This window comes from Mobula hypostoma, chromosome 16 (genome assembly GCF_963921235.1).
Source record: "Mobula hypostoma chromosome 16, sMobHyp1.1, whole genome shotgun sequence".
Classification (NCBI taxonomy): Eukaryota; Metazoa; Chordata; class Chondrichthyes; order Myliobatiformes; family Myliobatidae; genus Mobula; species Mobula hypostoma.
In genome coordinates this window covers 852,669-872,046 of record NC_086112.1, presented here as the reverse complement: position 1 = coordinate 872,046, position 19,378 = coordinate 852,669, and the positions used below count along the sequence as shown (strand labels likewise).

General features: G+C 44.8%; 1 protein-coding gene across 1 annotated transcript in view; it reads left to right on the top strand.

The window, feature by feature from the left end:
• The first annotated feature begins 2,171 nt into the window (after positions 1 to 2,171).
• The window catches only part of LOC134357616 (UDP-glucuronosyltransferase 2A1-like), a 67,074-nt gene continuing 49,867 nt past the window's right edge, over positions 2,172 to 19,378 (top strand). Inside the window, exon 1 of the mRNA XM_063069240.1 lies at positions 2,172 to 2,963. Coding sequence (XP_062925310.1) covers positions 2,258 to 2,963 — 706 coding nt within the window. The 5' untranslated portion in view covers positions 2,172 to 2,257. The remainder of the gene's footprint in view (positions 2,964 to 19,378) is intronic.

Below are 19,378 nucleotides of genomic sequence, written 5' to 3'. Positions count from 1 at the left end.
ATGGAAGTGGACTGAGAGCTGTGAGAAAGTGTTTCAAAAAACTAAAAGACTCATAACTTCGGAAGGGGTGCTCGCGCACTTTGACCCCTCCTTACCAATCCGACTGGCTTGTGATGCCTCACCCCATGAGATAGGAGCTGTGTTATCACACAAGTTTCCAGATGGCTCAGAAAGACCAATAGCCCTTGCCTCAAGAATGTTAACTTCAGCTGAACGCAACTACGCACAGATTGACAGAGAGGCCCTAAGCCTCATGTGGGGAGTCAAGAAATTCAGTCACTACCTGTATGGTCAAAAGTTTACCCTATTGACTGACCATCAGCCTCTCGTGTCAATCTTCAACCCAAGAAATGACGTTCCAGTGATGACAGCACAAAGGCTGCAGCAATGGTCTCTTTTCTTAGGAGGTCACAGGTATGACACTGAACACAAGGGGACCAAGCTACACGGCAACACAGATGGCTTGTCACGTTTACCACTGCCCACTTCTGAGATAACTACACAAATGTATTCAGCAGAGGTCTTTCACACAACAAAAGCTGAACTATTACCAGTGACAAACAGCCTCATTGAAAGGGAAACACGCAATGACCCTACGTTGTCAAAAGTGTATGACATCACGGTAAAGGGATGGCCAGCGCGGAGTAACACACTGTTTCCAGCCTTCTCAGCGAGGAAGGAGCAGTTGTCAGTGTGTCGGGGAACACTAATGTGTAGCTCACGAGTTGTGATTCCTCCCAAGCTACACACCAGAGTGCTGGAGGGACTGCACAAGGGGCACCTGGGTATCGTGAAGATGAAAAGTCTTGCTCGTGCCTCTGTGTGGTGGCCAGGAATCGATAAACAGATTGAGAACTTGACCAAGAAGTGTTCTGGATGTCAAAAGGTCCAGAACACACCACCACAAGCCCCTCTCCATCCATGGGAGTGGCCCTCATCACCATGGCAACGAGTGCACATGGACTTTGCTGGAGTATTCATGGACTCTCTTTTTAATCGCCTTCAATGTACATTCCAAATGGCCAGAGGTCATCAAAATGAAGACAACCACATCGGAAAAGACTATTACAGTTCTGAGGACCATGTTCGCCAGGAATGGCATGCCAGAATAAATCTGTACAGAGAATGGACGGCAGTTTGTCTCTGAAGAATTTCAAAGTTTTGTGAAGAACGATGGGATCAAGCACTTTACATCTGCCCCTTACCATTCCTCCACAAATGGCTTAGCAGAAAGATTTGTGCAGACGTTCAAGAAAGCCATCAAGTCAATGGACAGCGAAAATCGACCACTGCAACACAAGATAGACAGCTTCCTCCTTGCCTATCGTAATGCAGTACACGCAACCACGAATCAGACTCCAGCGATGATGTTTCTGAACAGGAACCTAAGGTCCGGCATGGATCTTCTCAAACCAGATGTACGGCGTGATGCGGAGAACAGACAGTTCAAACACTTGAATGCTAAGTCCACACGGAGTTTCAGTGTGGGACAGTCAGTTCTTGCAGGTGATTACCGGACTGAAAAGTGGCAGCCGGGTACAATTTCCACCTTAGACGGGCCACTGATGTATACAGTGGAGGTGGGAGAGAACGTATGAGACGTCACGTGGACCAAATCCTGGATGCTCAGGTGAAAAACACAACAAACCTTGCCCGGACTCCCCTGACATAGAAGCAAACACTCCTGATGTGATCACATCAGCCTCATCCACAGATAAGCCTGTCATCAGTGCTGAGGACCAACCTGATGTACCTGTGGAGACTCATTCCCCAAATCAAACGTTTCCGGACAGACGTCACCCGGAGAGGCAGAGAAGACCTCCTCAAAGACTTGAGTTAGAAATGGGTCTTAGACCAAAAGTAAAAAGTAAAAAAAAGGCTTGTTATAATTTGATCTTATTAAGTCACTTTGTTATAATGTGTGAACAAATGGTAGGCGTTTGTATGTTAAGGATAAACATATTTGTTTAGCACAGTGCCCCAGTAAAGAAAACAGTTGATACACTATTAAAATAAAAGGGGAGGAAGGTACCGTAGAGCCTATACAGTATTAAAATAGGGGACTAGTTTATGCTTTAGTACCACGTCGTTGCATGCGCTATTAGGCGCACATGGATTTATATATCAGTGTGTGTAAAAGTTTGGACTCTTGGACTCTTCCTGTACTTAGTTCCCGTCTCCAGCGTTTTCATTAATAACTTAGTTGCGTAAACAGGCCACATACACAACTTCAGCTGGGAGCCGTTGCTTGGACACGATGCAACTCGGGCTCCTGTTTGTGTTCTTGTTTTTTTACCAGCGAGCAGCTCCCGAAAACATACTGATCTGGTCAGCGGAGGGAAGCCACTGGATCAATGCAAAATCTATTATCAATGAACTGATCGCCCGGGGTCACAATGTCACGGTGGTTGTAAATTCAGCCGCACATTTCGTCAACTACACCGAGCCCTCACCCGTACAGTTTGAAGTATTTGAGGTGCCGTTTACCATAGTGGATAACGATGCCATCTTCAATGATGTAGTAGAATTCTGGATAAACGAGAAGCCTTTCCTGTCCCACTGGGGTGCCTACAGAAAATTTTCAAAGATCATGGAAAATGCTATGAAAATAATGCGAGAGATCTGTGACGGGGTATTAAAGAACGACAAACTGCTGGAGAGACTGCGGGAGTCCGCGTTCAAAGTGCTGTTCAGTGATCCTGTCTTTTACTGTGGAGATCTTCTGGCCGTGAAGCTGGGCATTCCCTTTATCTTCAGTCTGAGATACTCCCCGGGGTTTGTTGCGGAGAGACTCTGCGGGCAGCTGCCTGTTCCTCCTTCCTATGTACCGACTTCTCTGTCAGAGTTTTCTGATAAGATGTCTTTTCCGGAGAGAGTTCAGAATGTGTTTTACACTTTTATGTATCAGTGGATAGTTGAAGAAATATGGTCCCATTGGAATTCGTATTACAGTGAGGTTTTAGGTAAGGATGACCGTTTTCTCCTGTTAAATGGCATAAATACAACTGTGCAATGTAGTGCGTATACGTTACCATACGATCATAAGGCGTCGGAGCTGAATTAAGGTACAGTACCGCACCCACTGAGTCCGCACTTCTGTTACGTAATAGCTTCGTTATTATCTCTCGCTGCACAATTCTCCTGATTTCTCACAGTAACCTTCGACGCCCTGACTAATCAAGAACCGATAAACTCAATAGTTAGGGGGTCAGATAGGCGATTCTGTGGACACAGTCCAGACACCCGGATGGTAGTTTGCCTCCCTGGTGCCAGGGTCCGGGATGTTTCTAATCGCGTCCAAGATATCCTGAAGTGGGAGAGAGAGGAGCCAGAGGTCGTGGTACATATAGGTACCAATACATAGGTTGGAAAAGGGGAGAGGTCCTGAAAGAAGAAAATAGGGAGTTAGGAAGGGAGTTGAGAAAAAGGACCGCAAAGGTAGTAATCTCGGGATTACTGCCTGTGCCACGCGACCGTGAGAGTAGGAATGCAATGAGGTGAAGGATAAATGCGTGGTTGAGGGATTGGAGCAGGGAACAGGGATTCGGGTTTTTGGATCATTGGGACCACTGATTGACCTGTACAAAGGGGACGGGTTGCACTTGAATCCTAGGGGGACCAATATCCTGGCGGGGAGATTTGCAAGGGCTACTGCGGTGACTTTAAACTAGAATGGTTGGGGGGAGGGAATCAAATTAAGAGACTAGGAGATGGGAGGTTGATTTAGGGGAAAAGGAAGAAAAAGATAACAAAGTTGTTTGCTCCATTAAGGACAAACAGAGAGTAGGAGGTAGAGAGTTTCTTAAATGCATCTGTTTTAATGCTAGGAGCATTGTAAGAAAGGTGGATGAGTTTAGAGCATGGATTGATACCTGGAAATATGATGTTGTAGCTATTAGTGAAACGTGGTTGCAGGAGGGGTGTGATTGGCAACCAAAGGAGGGGTGTGGTTAGGCCACACTTGGAGTACTGTGTCCAGTTCTGGTTACCTCACTATAGGAAGGATGTGGAAGCATTGGAAAGGGTACAGAGGAGATTTACCAGGATGCTGCCTGGTTTAGAAAGTATGCATTATGATCAGAGATTAAGGGAGCTAGGGCTTTACTCTTTGGAGAGAAGGAGGATGAGAGGAGACATGATAGAGGTGTACAAGATAATAAGAAGAATAGATAGGTGGATAGCCAGCGCCTCTTCCCCAGGGCACCACTACTCAATACAAGAGGACATAGCTTTAAGGTAAGGGGTGGGAAGTTCAAGGGGGATATTAGAGGAAGGCTTTTTACTCAGAGAGTGGTTGGTGTGTGGAATACACTGCCTGAGTCAGTGGTGGAGGCAGACACTCCAGTGAAGTTTAAGACACTACTAGACAGGTATATGGAGGAATCTAAGGTGGGGGGATATATGGGAGGCAGGGTTTGAGGGTCGGCACAACATTGTGGGCTGAAGGGTCTGTACTGTGCTGTACTATTCTATGTTCTAAATATTCCAGGATTTCGTTGCTTCAGGTGTGATAAAACAGGAGGGGCAAGAGGAGGAGGTGTTGCATTGGTTGTCAGAGAATATATAACAGGGGTGCTCGGGCAGGATAGATTAGTGGACTCGTCTAGGGAGGCTATTTGGGTGGAATTGAGGAATAGGAAAAGTGTTGTGACGCTTATAGGGGTGTATTATAGACCACCTAATGGGGACCGAGAACTGGAGGAGCAAATTTGTAAGGAGATAGCAGATATTTGTAGTAAGCACAAGGTTGTGATTGTGGGAGATTTTAATTTTCCACACATATACTGGGAAGCCCATTCTGTAAAAGGGCTGCATGGTTTGGAGTTTGTCAAATGTGTGCAAGATAGTTTTTTGGAGCAATACATAGAGGTACCAACTAGAGAAGGGGCAGTGTTAGATCTCCTGTTAGGGAATGAGATAGGGCAGGTGACGGAGGTATGTGTTGGGGAGCACTTTGGGTCCAGTGATCGCAGTACAATTAGTTTCAGTGTAATTATGGAGAAGGATAGGACTGGACCTAGGATTGAGATTTTTGATTGGAGAAAGGCTAACTTTGAGGAGATGCAAAAGGATTTTGAAGGAGTGGATTGGGACAATTTGTTTTATGGGAAGGATGTAATAGAGAAATGAAGGTCATTAAAAGGTGAAATTTTGAGGGTACAGAATCTTTATGTTCCTGTTAGGTTGAAAGGAAAGGTTAAAAGTTTGAGAGAGCCATGGTATTCAAGAGATATTGGAAACTTGGTTCAGAAAAAGAGAAGGATCTTCAGTAAATATAGGCAGCTTGGAGTTAATGAGGTGCTCAAGGAATATAAAGAATGTAAAAAGAACCTTAAGAAAGAAATTAGAAAAGCTAAAAGAAGATACGAGGCTGCTTTGGCAAGTAAGGTGAAAAAAAATCTACAGTTATGTGAGTGTCAAAATGATAGTGAGGGATAAAATTGGTCCCTTGGAGAATCAGAGTGGACAGCTATGTGCGGAGCCAAAAGAGATGGGGGAGATTTTGAACAGTTTCTTTTCTTCGGTATTCACTAAGGAGAAGGATATTGAATTGTGTAAGGTAAAGGAAACAAGAAGGGTAGTTATGGAAAGTATGACAATTAAAGAAGAGGAAGTACTGGTCCTTTTAAGGAATATAAAAGTGGATAAGTCTCCGGGTCCGGACAAGATATTCCTTAGGACCTTGAGGGAAGTTAGTGTGGAAATAGCAGGGGCTCTGACAGAAATATTTCAAATGTCATTAGAAACGGGGATGGTGCGGAGGATTGGCGTATTGCTCATGTGGTTCCATTGTTTAAAAAGGGTTCTAAGAGTAAACTTGGCAATTATCGGCCTGTGAGTTTGATGTCAGTGGTGGGTAAATTGATGGAAAGTATTCTTAGAGATGGTATATATAATTATCTGGATAGACAGGGTCTGATTAAGAACAGTCAACATGGATTTGTGCATGGAAGGTCACGTTTGCCAAATCTTATTGAATTTTTTGATGAGGTTACTAAGAAAGTTGACGAGGGTAAAGCGGTGGATGTTGTCTATATGGACTTCAGTAAGACCTTTGACAAGGTTCCACATGGAAGGTTAGGTAGGAAGGTTCAATCGTTAGGCATTAATATGGAAGTAGTTAAATGGACTCAGCAGTGGCTAGATGGGAGACACCAGAGAGTAATGCTGGATAACCGTGTGTCAGATTGGAGGACGGTGTGTAGTGGTGTGCCTCAGGAATCTGTACTGGGTCCAATTTTGTTTGTCATATATATTAATGATCTGGATGAAGGAGTGGTAAATTGGATTAGTAAGCATGCAGATGATACTAAGATAGGTGGCGTTGTGGATGATGAGGTAGGTTTTCAAAGCTTGCAGAGATTTAGGACAGTTAGAAGAGTGGGCTGAAAGATGGCAAATGGAGTTTAATGCTGAAAAATGTAAGGTGCTACATTTTGGTAGGACTAATCAAAATAGGACATACATGGTAAATGGTAGGGCATTGAAGAACGCTGTAGAACAGAGATTCTAGGAATAACGGTGCATAGTTCCTGAAGATGGAATCTCATGTGGATAAGGTGGTGAAGAAAGCTTTTGGTATGCTGGCCTTTATTACTCAGAGAATGGAGTATAGGAGTTGGGATGTAATGTTGAAATTGTATAGGGCATTGGTAATGCCAAATTTGGAGTATTGTGTACAGTTCTGGTCACCGAATTATAGGAAAGATGTCAATAAAATTAGGAGAGTACAGAGAAGGTGTACTAAAATGTTGCCTGGGTTTCATCTCCTAAGTTACAGAGGAAGTTTGAACAAGTTAGGTCTTTATTCTTTGGAGCGTAGAAGGTTGAGGGGGGACTTGATAGAGGTGTTTAAAATTATGATAGAGTTGACGTGAATAGGCTTTTTCCATTGAGAGTGGGGAAGATTCAAACAAGAGGACATGAGTTGAGAGTTAAAGGACAAAAGTTTAGGGGTAACATGAAGGGGAACTTCTTTACTCAGAGAGTGGTGGTTGTGTGGAACGAGCTTCCAGCAGAAGTGGTTGAGGCAGGTTTGATGTTGTCGTTTAAACTTAAATTGGATAGATATATGGACAGGAAAGGAATGGAGGGTTATGGGCTGAGTGCAGGTCGGTGGGACTAGGTGAGAGTAAGAGTTCAGCACAGACTAGAAGGGCTGAGGTAGCCTGTTTCCGTGATGGAATTGTTATATGGTTATATGGTTATATAAACTTCTTCTTTAAGTATACCCAATTATTTGGCCTCCACAGCCGTCTGTGCCAATGAATTCCACAGATTCACCTCCCTCTGGTAAAGAAATCCTCCTTATCAATGTTCTAAAGGGACATTCTTGTACTCTGGTACCAGAGTCTCCCACTAGAGGAAATATCCTCACCACATCTTCACTCCCCGTTTAGAAATGGCAGAGCAGACTCGATGTGCCAAATGACCTAATTCTGCTCCTATGGTCTTATGGTCTGATTATTTCCTCAATGAATTTGAATAGTTTTGAAAGGAGGCTTTCTGACTATTTTATCATGTGTCTTCAAATACTGAGAAATCATTCTTAGTAATCTAGTGCAACATCTCCCCAGCCAGTGAAGTCAAGCTAAATGGGCAATAGTTTCTTTTCTTCTGTCTCCCTCCCTTCAAAGTTAAAAGTTAATTTTTATCAAAGTATCTACATGGAACCATACACAACCCTGAGATTCATTTTCTTGTGCATACTCAATAAATCCACAATAGAATAATAACTGTAACAGAATCAATGAAAGACCACATCAACTTGGACATTCAGCCAGCATGCAAAAGACAACAAACTGAGCAAATACATAAAGAGAGAAACAATGAAAACAATAAATAAATAAGCAATAAATACCAAGAACATTCGATGAAGAGTTCTTTGAAGTGAATCCATAGGTTTGTGCGAACATTTCAATGAAGGGGCAAGTGAAGCTAAGTTATCCTGTTTGGTTCAAGAGATCGGTAGGTGAGGGGCAATACCTGTTCCTGTACGTGGTGGTGTGAGTCCTGAGATCGATAGGTGAGGGGCAATACCTGTTCCTGGACGTGGTGGTGCGAGTCCTGAGATGGACAGGGTCGTAAAGAAAGTGGCATCACAGATAGACAGGGTGGTAAAAAAGCTTTTGGCAGGTTGGCCTTCATAACTCAATGTATTGAGTGCAGGAGATGGAATGTTGTGTTGAAGTTTTATAAGATGTAGGTGAGGCCTAATTTGGAGTATTGTGTGTAGTTTTCGTCACCTACCTAGGTGAGGTAAACAAGTTTGAAATAATAAAGATAGAGACAATTTAGAAGGATGTTGCCAAGTCTGGAGGATGTGAGTTATAAAGAAAGATTGAATTGGTTAGGACTATATACCTTAGAACATCGAAGATTGAGAGATTTGATAGAGGTATACAAAATTATGAGGGGTATAGATAGGGCAAGTGCAAGCAGGCATTTTCCACTGAGGTTGGGTGGAACCACAACCAGAGGTCATGGGTTAAGGGTGAAAGTTAAAAAGTTTAAGGGATCATGAGGGGAAACTTACTCACGTAGAGGGATATGACAGTGTGGAATGAGCTGCCTGCGCAAGTGGTGCATGCAAGCTCAATTTCAATGTTTGAGAGGTTTGGATAGGTACATGAATGGTAGGGATATGGAGGGCTATGGTCCCAGTGCAGGTTGGTGTGAGTAGGCAGTTTAAATGATTTAGGCATAGACTAGATGGGCCAAAGGGCCTGTTTCTGTACTCTATGTCTCTATGACTCTATGACAACAATTCAACATCTTCTTACTCTTTGTCATCTCTTCTAATTTTTTGATTTTTTGGAAGTTACTTTACTTCTGGCATCTTGTGATATAAAGCTACCAAGGTAATTATACCTTTGGGTCATCTATAGTATAATCCCATTAGTGTCATCGTCATCTGAACCCTTAGTGCCTAGGCGGCAGATGTGGCCTCCCATTAGTGTGGTCATCCCTTTCTCATTCCTCAGTTCTACCCATGTAGCTTCAGTAGAGAAACCCTCCAGCCTGTCCTGATTGAGCACTGCCGTGACGTCTTCCGACTAGTAATGCCACCCCCCCCCTTTGATCAACGCTGCTCTATCATGCTTAAAACAACAGAAACCTGCAACATTGAGCTGCCATTCTGCCCCTCCTGCAATGAAGTCTCACTAATGGCCACACTGTCGTAATTCCAGGTGCTGATCCAAACCCTAAGTTCATCCGCCTTTCCGAAAATACTCCTTGCATTGAATTAGGTTGAACTGAGAGCATTATTCCCACTATGTTCAATCTTTTGATTCCTGTCTTTGCATGTGGGCTTAACAACATTTCCCCCCAGACCTCTGTAGTCTCTGCCCTGGCACTCTGGTTCCCATTCTCTGTCATGGTCCAATCCGTGAAGTCTGTATTCCGGTACACGGTCAGGTCCATCGGCCCTTGCTCCAGGTTTTCCTGTCTACCCTGTTTCTGTTCTTGTTGAGCTCTAATTGAGGCAGCTGATGCTCGTTGGGGCTGGCTGCATAAATACCTTCAGAGAGCAGGGTGTGGCTGCTGAATTGTTCTTGTCCTTACTCCTTGTATCCCTTCCTCAGCCTTCTGTTTCCTTGCCTGAAGCCCTGCCTTGTCTTGCCAGTAACTCTCGCCTCGCCTGAAGTTCTTGTTTTGCCTTGCATTGCCTGAAGCCTTGCCTGGTCTTGCTGGGAACTCTCACCTCATCTCGCCTTCAGTCTTGTCCTGGAGCCGCCCCGTACCTAGCTCCATTCCCGTCCCTTGCCTCCGCTGGGTAAGTCAGGCTGTCTTGCCATTACCCTGCGGCTGGTTCTGTCCCTTCCTGTCCCTTGCCTCCGTCGGGTAAGCCAGGCCATATTGCCATTACCTGCGGTTGGTTCTGTCCCTTCCTGTCCCTTGCTTCCATCAGTTAAGCCAGGTAGCCTTGCTGTTATCTGCGGTTGGTTCTGTCCCTTCCTGTCCCTTGCCTCCGTCGGGTGGTGATCCGCGTCCTGCCCAGGAGAACCCTGTCTTGCCCAGGAGAAGCATGCCCTGCCCAGGAGAACCCTGCCAAGCCTCGCCTCTAGTCTCTAGCCTCTAGCCTCAAGCCTAAGGACTCCAGCCTCCTGCCTCCTGCCAAGCCTCGCCTTGAGTCTCTAGCCTCTAGCCTCAAGCCTGAAGACTCGAGCCTCCTGCCTCCTGCCAAGCATCGCCTCAAGTCTGCAGTCTCTAGCCTCAAGCCTGAAGACTCCAGCCTCCTGCCTCCTGCTAAGCCAAGTCTCTAGTCTCTAGCCCCAAGCCTTAAGACTCCAGCCACGTCCTGGCTGCCAGCCAAGCCTCATCCTTGCCTAGTTCTGGGGTCCGAGCCAGAGGCTAGACCCAGGTTCTAGGTCCTTGTCCAGTCTCTGGCTCGGAGTCCAAGCTGGGGCTCCTAACTCTCTTGCCAGTCCTGTTGCGGGTTCCCGGTTTTCGTTTCCATCTCCTTGCCCTCACCCTGTATCCCAGCCTCCCAGTGATCTGGAGATCATCCAGCTCAAGCTCTAGTTTTCTAACGTGGTTGTAAGAAGCTGCAACTGGATTCAGTTCTTGCAGGTGTCGCCATCAAAGACAATGAATGTGTCCTGGCCTTCCCACAACCCACAAGAGGGGCATTCCTTTATCCTGCCTCATATTCCCACTAATCTAACTGTGCAATAAGAAAGAAAGACTGCTGTTCTCAACCCTGCCAAATGTTCTGACTGGCCACGCCTCAAATCTCAAGCTCAAAATCCACAAAACAATGGCTCCGCTATCTCAAACCTGCTGTATTGTCTAAAAATCCTCTCTTCTGTTTTGTGCACCAAAGCAAATTACTTCAATATTTTCCTGGTCCAAGTGCACCTGTCATGTTGATGCCTATTCCATATCCTTGTCCATATACCCCTTGAGGTTCCTTTCCATCTCGTCCTTTTGCTGTCTGCACGTGGGGTCAAGAAGAAACATACTGGCAGCAGCATCACAGGAGCATAGTACCATGAAAGCAGCATTCACCTGAAAAAAACATCACTATACATTTACAAGAAGGAACACAAATCTAGTGTTGCTATACTGAGGTAGGGCTTATGGTTATGCAGATTGTTGTAAAAGCAAATGATTGGAGGGAAGTATCTGTTCTTGAACCTGCTGATGTGGAACTTCAGGCTTCTGTATTTGCTGCCTGATGGGAGATGTGAGAAGATGGTCTGTCCTGGACAGTGGGGAGCTGCTTGAGGCAGTGCCCAAGATTGATAGTACCAAAGACAGGAAGTGTTTGCCCTTGATGTTCTGCCACCGGTTTGGTGAGGTCAGCAAATCTGTACAGAGGGCAATTGATCCAACAATCAAAGTGTTGATGTAGATTATGAATGTTTGGATGCTAACTACTGTTCCCAGCTGAACACAAGGAGCTGTAACCTGGCCAAACTGAGAGAGGCCCATTCATTCTGAGCCTTTTCTTTCTGTCCAATGACCATTGTGATCCTGATCAGTGTGTAACCCCAACTCCATGTGCTCTGTCCTTGCTGATCAATATCCTGTAGTATAGTGTCACAGCATTCTGAAAATCCAAATCCCTGCATCTATTGGCTGACTCCTGTCTGTTCACAGAACTCAGAATAAGAATCAGAATCGGGTTTAATATCTCCAGCATGTGTCGTCAAATTTGTTAATATAGTGGCAACAGTACAATGCAATACATAATAATATAAGAAAAGATATGTATGTATATTAAATAGTTAAATTAAAAATAGTTCACGAACAGAAATAATAAAAGTGAGGTAGTGTTCATGGACCTCACTTTTAGGAATCGGATGGCAGAGGGGAAGAAGCTGTTCCTCAATCACTGAGTGTGTGCCTTCAGGCTTCTGTACCTCCTTCCTGATGGTAACAATGAGAAGAGGAATGTCCTGGCTGGTAGGGGTCCTTAATGATGGATGCTGCCTTTCTGAGGCTCTAGTCTTTGAAGATGTCTTGGATACTATAGAGGCTAGTACCTGAGATAGAGCTAACTAATTCTGCAACTTTCTGTAGCTTTTTTTGATCCTGTGCAGTAGCCCCCTCACACCAGACAGCGATGCAGCCTGTCAGAATGCTCTCCATGGTACACCTGTAGAAGTTTTCAAGTGTCTTAGGTGACAAACCAAGTTCCTAATGAAATCTAGTCGCTGTATTGCCTCCTTGATAACTGTATCAATATGTTGGGACTATTGAAAGGGTTGGATATTCAGAGATAGAACATAGAACATAGAATAGTACAGCACAGTACAGGCTCTTCGGCCCACAATGTTGTGCCGACCCTCAAACCCTGCCTCCCATATAAGCCCCCACCTTAGATTCCTCCATATACCTGTCTAGTAGTCTCTTAAACTTCACTAGTGTATCTGCCTCCACCACTGACTCAGGCAGTGCATTCCACGCACCAACCACTCTCTGAGTAAAAAACCTTCCTCTAATATCCCCCTTGAACTTCCCACCCCTCACCTTAAAGCCATGTCCTCTTATATTGAGCAGTGGTGCCCTGGGGAAGAGGCACTGGCCATTCACTCTATCTATTCCTCTTATTATCTTGTACACCTCTATCATGTCTCCTCTCATCCTCCTCCTCTCCAAAGAGTAAAGCCCTAGCTCCCTTAATCTCTGATCATAATGCATACTTTCTAAACCAGGTAGCATCCTGGTAAATCTCCTCTGTACCCTTTCCAATGCTTCCACATCCTTCCTATAGTGAGGTAACCAGAACTGAACACAGTACTCCAAGTGTGTCCTAACCAGAGTTTTATAGAGCTGCATCATTATATCGCGACTCTTAAACTCTATCCCTCGACTTATGAAAGCTAACACCCCATAAGCTTTCTTAACTACCCTATCCGCCTGTCAGGCAACTTTCAGGGATCTGTGGACATGTACCCCGAGATCCCTCTGCCTCTCCACACTACCAAGTATCCTGCCATTTACTTTGTACTCTGCCTTGGAGTTTGTCCTTCCAAAGTGTACCACTTCACACTTCTCCGGGTTGAACTCCATCTGCCACTTCTCAGCCCACTTCTGCATCCTATCAGTGTCTCTCTGCAATCTTTGACAATCCTCTACACTATCTACAACACCACCAACCTTTGTGTCATCTGCAAACTTGCCAACCCACCCTTCTACCCCCACATCCAGGTCGTTAATAAAAATCACGAAAAGTAGAGGTCTCAGAACAGATCCTTGTGGGACATCACTAGTCACAATCCTCCAATCTGAATGTACTCCCTCCACACCACACTCTGCCTTCTGCAGGCAAGCCAATTCTGAATCCACCTGGCCAAACTTCCCTGGATCCCATGCCTTCTAACTTTCTGAATAAGCCTACGTGTGGAACCTTGTCAAATGCCTTACTAAAATCCATATAGATCACATCCACTGCACTACCCTCATTTATATGCCTGGTCACCTCCTCAAAGAACTCTATCAGGCTTGTTAGACACGATCTGCCCTTCACAAAGCCATGCTGACTGTCCCAGATCAGACCATGATTCTCTAAATGCCTATAGATCCTATCTCTAAGAATCCTTTCCAACAGCTTTCCCACCACAGACGTAAGACTCACTGGTCTATAATTACCCAGACTATCCCTACTACCTTTTTTGAACAAGGGGACAACATTCGCCTCCCTCCAATCCTCCGGTACCATTCCCGTGGACAACGGGAACATAAAGATCCTAGCCAGAGGCTCAGCAATCTCTTCTCTCGCCTCGTGGAGCAGCCTGGGGAATATTCCGCCAGGCCCCGCGGACTTATCTGTCCTAATGTATTTCAACAACTCCAACACCTCCCCTCATGACACCTAGGGACTTGAAACTGCTCACTCTCTCCACTTCTACTCCCTCTATGAGGATTGGTTTGTGTTCCCTAATCCAACCCTTTCTATAGTCCCTAATCAACTCTTTGGTCTTACTGACCTTGAGTGCAAGGTTGTTGCTGTGATACCACTCAACTTGCTGATGTACCTCACTCCAGTACACCCTCTCGTCTCCATCTGAGGTTCTGCCAACAATGGTTGTATCATCAGCAAATTTATAGATGGCATTTGAGTTATGACTAGCCACACAATCATGGGTGTAGAGAGAGTAGAGCAGAGGGCTAAGCACACATCCCTGAAATGAGCTAGTGTTGATCATCAGCGAGGAGGAGACATCGATCCACACAGATTGTGGTTTTCTGGTTAGGAAGTCGAGGATCCAATTACAGAGGGAGTTACAGAAGTCTAGGTTCTGTAGCTTATCAATCAGGACTATAGGAATGATGGTGTTAAATGCTGAACGATAGTAAATGAATTGACAGGGTGTTTGTATTGCCCAGGTGATCTAAGGCTGAGTGAAGAGCCATTGAGCTTGCGTCCGCTGTTGACCAATTGTGGCAATAGGCAAATTACAGTGGGTCTAGGTCCTTGCTGAGGCAGGAGTTCATTCTCGCACGACCAACCTCTCAATGCATTTCATCACCATAGATGTGAGTGCTACTGGGTGATAGTCATTAAGGCAGCTCACACTACTCCAAGTTGCTTGGCACAAGTTTTCAGAGCCTTACCAAGTACTCTTTAGGGTTTGCCATCTTGTGAGGAGTCACTCTTCTGAAAGACAGCCTAACATTGGCCTCCAAGACAGAGATCACAGGGTCACTGTGTACATCAGGGTCCATCACAGCTGTAGTCATATTCTCCTTTTCAAACTCCAGTAGATGAACAGGACTGTTGGTTCAGTACCCTGTGTTGATTTATCAGTCCTGATTAAATACTGAAGCAGGATTTTGACCCAAAATGTCAATAATTCCAGGTGCTGCTGGTCTTGCCCCAGATTCCAACATCTATTGTCTCTTGTGTCTCCATCCTCAATCCTAATATTCTCTCCTAGAAGTTATGTAATTCCATTCTTTACCAAAGGATCCAGCCATAGGGATGTCCAGCTAATAGGGCAGTGATTCTCTCTATTTGTCTCCATCTTTTGTTTGGCACTGGGATCACACTTACTAACTTCAATCCATAACAACAATTTCCAAATCTCTAGAAATGTTGGACCAACCACAGTTCCATGAGGACCTCTTTCAGATCACTGGGATGCAGTGTGCCAGCTCCCAAGGCTCGGTCAGCTTCCAGTACTTGTATCTTATCTAGTACAGGTGTTGCAGGACTGTGAACTTACGGAATATTTATTGATTCATCGAGGACTTTATCCCAGACAAAGTACGATGACCTGTGGGTAAGTGGACTGGACCTGTTCTAAAACACACTAACAAGTACATGTTGTAAACACTTGACGCAAGGGTAAAATAATTGCTTCATTGTGTGTGTCAAACTTTCCTCACTGCTGTCCAATCTGTGAATATTTGATACATCAATTTGATCCCTGCACTGATGGGGTAGTTTTCTGCTGTTTGGTTCTGAGGAATCCTCAGTATACCCCCATACCCTATTACAGAAATTAATTTGTTACGGAAATTCAATAAAAGTTGGTCACAAATAAATCTTGTTTACGAACCAATGATTGGTTAGAAATGCAGACAGAGCAAAGAGTTGAATTGTACCACAGATAAAAAATCCAGAAGCGTGAAGAATGCAGGACTGAGGGTGCTGTATTTAAATGTGCGTAGCATTCAGAATAAGGTGGACAAACTCGTGGTGCAATTAGAGATTGGCCAGTATGACATTGTGGCCATCAGTCGTGGCTGAAAGAAGGCCATAGATGGGAGTTTAACATCAAAGCATATATGTTGTATTGAAAGGACGCAGGAAGGCATAGGCGGTGGTGTGGCTCTGTTGGTAAGAGATGGAATTACATCTTTCTGAAGAGGTGACATAGGATCAGAGAATGATGAATCTTTGTGGGTGGATGGTAAAAAAAACATTATGGGTATCATATATAGGCCTCCAAATAGTAACCATGATGTGGGGTTGAGATTACAAAGGGAGCTGGAAAAGGCAGGTAATAAGGGTAATGTTACAATTCTAATTATAATCGTTGCGGATTTTAACTTGAAAGTGGATTGGGAAAACCAGGTCAGTACTGAACCTCAAGAGAGAGAATTTGTAGAACGTCTAAGGGATGGCTCTTTTAAAGAGCTTGTTGTTCACCCCACTAGATGTGCTGGATTGGGTGTTGTGCAGTGATCCAGAGGTGATAAGAGAGCTTAAGGTTAAAGAACCCTCACGGAGTGATCACAATATGATGGAGTTCACGTTGAAATTTGAGAGGGAAAAATAAAATCCAGTGTGACAGTATTTCAATTGGAATAAAGGAAATTACAATGGCATGAGAGGGGAACTGGCCAAGGTAGACTGGAAAGGGACATTTGCAGGAAGGACAGCAGAGCCGCAATGGCTGGAGTTTCTGTGGAAAATGAAGGAAGTACAAGACAGATATATTCCAAATAAGAAGAAATTTTCAAAGGGAAGAAGGACACTACCGTGGCTGACAAGTGAAGTCAGAGCCAAAGTAAAAGCAAAAGAGAGGGCATACAAGGAAGCCAGAGCTAGTGCGAAGATAGAGGATTGGGGAGCTTTAAAAACTTGCAGAAGGAACCTAAGAAGGTTATTAGGAAGGAAAGGATGAATTATGAGAGGAAGCTGGTGACTAACATCAAAGAAGATACAAAGAGCTTTTTCAAGTTTATAATGGGTAAAAGGGAGTTGAGGATAGATATAGGACCAATACAACATGACGCTGGCGATATCGTAATGAGAGATGCAGAGAGGGCAGAGGAACTGAATGTGTATTTTGCATCAGTCTTCGCAATGAAAGATGACTGCAGTATACCGGACATTCAAGAGTGTCAGGGAAGTGAAGTTTGTGCAGTGAAAATTATGACTGAGAAGGTGCTCAGAAAAATTATGACTGAGAAGGTGCTCAGGAAGGTTAATGGTCTGAGGTGGATAAATCTCCTGGATCTGATGGAATGCACCCTCGAGTTCTGAAAGAAGTAGCTGGAGAGATTGCGGAGGCATTAACAATGATCTTTGAAGACTCAATATATTCTGGCATTGTACCGGATGACTGGAAAATTACAAATGTTACTCCGCTAATTAAGAAGGGTGGGAGGCAGCAGAAATGAAACTATAGACCTGTTGGCCTAACATCAGTAGTTGGGAAGTTGTTGGAATCGATTGTTAGGGATGCGATTACAGAGTACCTGGAGGTACATGACAAGATAGACCAAAACTAGCATGGTTTTCTGAAAGGAAAATCCTGCCTGACAAACCTACTGCAATTCTTTGAGGAAATTACAATCAGAGTAGACAAAGGAGATGCGGTAGATATGGTGTACTTGGATTTTCAGAAGGCCTTTGAAATGCTGCCGCACGTGAGGCTGCTTAGCAAGATAAGAGCCCATGGAATTACAGGGAAGTTACTAGCATGGGTGGAGCATTGGCTGATCAGCAGAAAACAGAGAGTGGGAATAAAAGGTTTCAATTCTGGTTGCCAGTGGTTACCAGTGGAGTTCCACAGGGATCGCTGTTGGGACTGTTGCTTTTTATGATGTATGTCAATGATATGGACTGTGGGATTAGTGGATTTGTGGATAAATTTGCCGATGCTACAAAGATGGGTGGAGGAGCGGGTAGTATTAGGCAAACAGACAGCCGGCAGAGAGACTTAGATAGTTTAGGGCGGCCGTCCCCAGCCATCGGGCCGCAGACCGATACCTGGCCGCAAAGCATGTGCTACCAGGCCGCGAGGAAGCGATATGATCTGGCGATATGAGTCAGCTGCACCTTTCCAGATTGATTCCTGGGATGGCAGGACTTTCATATGATGAAAGACTGGATCGACTAGGCTTATACTGGTTGGAATTTAGAAGATTGATGGGGGATCTGATTGAAACGTATAAATTCCTAAAGGGATTGGACAGGCTAGATGCAGGAAGATTGTTCCCGATGTTGGGGAAGTCCAGAATGAGGGGTCACAGTTTGAGGATAAAGGGGAAGCCTTTTAGGACTGAGATTGGGAAAAACTTCTTCACACAGAGAGTGGTGAATCTGTGGAATTCTCTGCCACAGGAAACAGTTGAGGCCAGTTCATTGGCTATATTTAAGAGGGAGTTCGATATGGCCCTTGTGGCTAAAGGGATCGGGGGGTATGGAGGGAAGGCTGGTGCAGGGTTCTGAGTTGGATGATCACCCATGATCATACTGAATGGCGGTGCAGGCTTGAAGGGCCGAATGGCCTACTCCTGCACCTATTTTCTATGTTTCTATGTTTTCTCATTCCCCATCACGGGCGACACCTTTCCTCATTCCCTGCGCGGCTGCGAGGAAACCTTTCCTCATTCCCTGTCACGGCAAGTGTTGAGCCATTAACACGCGAGGTCATTACCCGCGTTTCATCCATGTCAGAGCAGGAAGGAGATCAACTCCTCGAGCTTGCAAATGACGGCGGGCTGATAAGTATGTTTGACATAACATCTCTGCCAGCATTCCGGATCAAAGTCAAGGCTAAATATCCTGAGACAGCCACAAAAGCACTGAAAATGTTGCTTCCATTTCCAACATTTTTCTGCGAAGCTGTGTTTTCTGCAATGAATGCAACGAAAACTAAATTGCAGAATATAAGTAACCTTATTCACTCAACCTGTTTTCATAAGGAACCCCCTTTGAGTATCGCTGTCTCCAATCACCCCTCGATAGGACCGCCTTGTGGCAGGGAAACAAGCCCAGGGCTCCCACCGATTCAGCGATATTGGTGTGTTGCAATGATTTTATATGTTTATACGGGGAAAATATGTACTGTCTGTTTAATATCCAAACGTTACTTAAAATGTTATGATGCTATTGACTTACTTATATAACCATATAACAATTACAGCACGGAAACAGACCATCTCTGCCCTTCTAGTCCGTGCGGAACACTACTCTCACCTAGTCCCACCGACCTGCACTCAGCCCATAACCCTCCATCCCTTTCCTGTCCATATACCTATCCAATTTTTCTTTAAATGATAATATCGAACCTGCCTCTACCACTTCTACTGGAAGTTCGTTCAACACTTACTTCAAACTCCCCGTCCTCCCCTGATAATTGACTTATCGCTATATTCATGCGAGGAAAATAAGTGCTGTGTGTTTAATATTAAATTCGTTAGATAAACCTTTTACAAACGAAATTGAGTGTATTAACCACTTCTCACCTATATTCTGGTCGTGAATAACAACCCCGCCCTCCGAGCAGAATCGCCAAAAACGATTTGCATGGGAAATTATCGGCAGGTACATGCTTGGGCAGGTCACGCATGCGCACTGGTGTCCGCGCAAGGCTTCATGGTCATTGTAGTCTTTTCTGGGTAAACGCAACGTATTTGACTGCTATTGTTGTCCGTCGGCAACCCTACCCGCCCCCCGGCCGGGTCG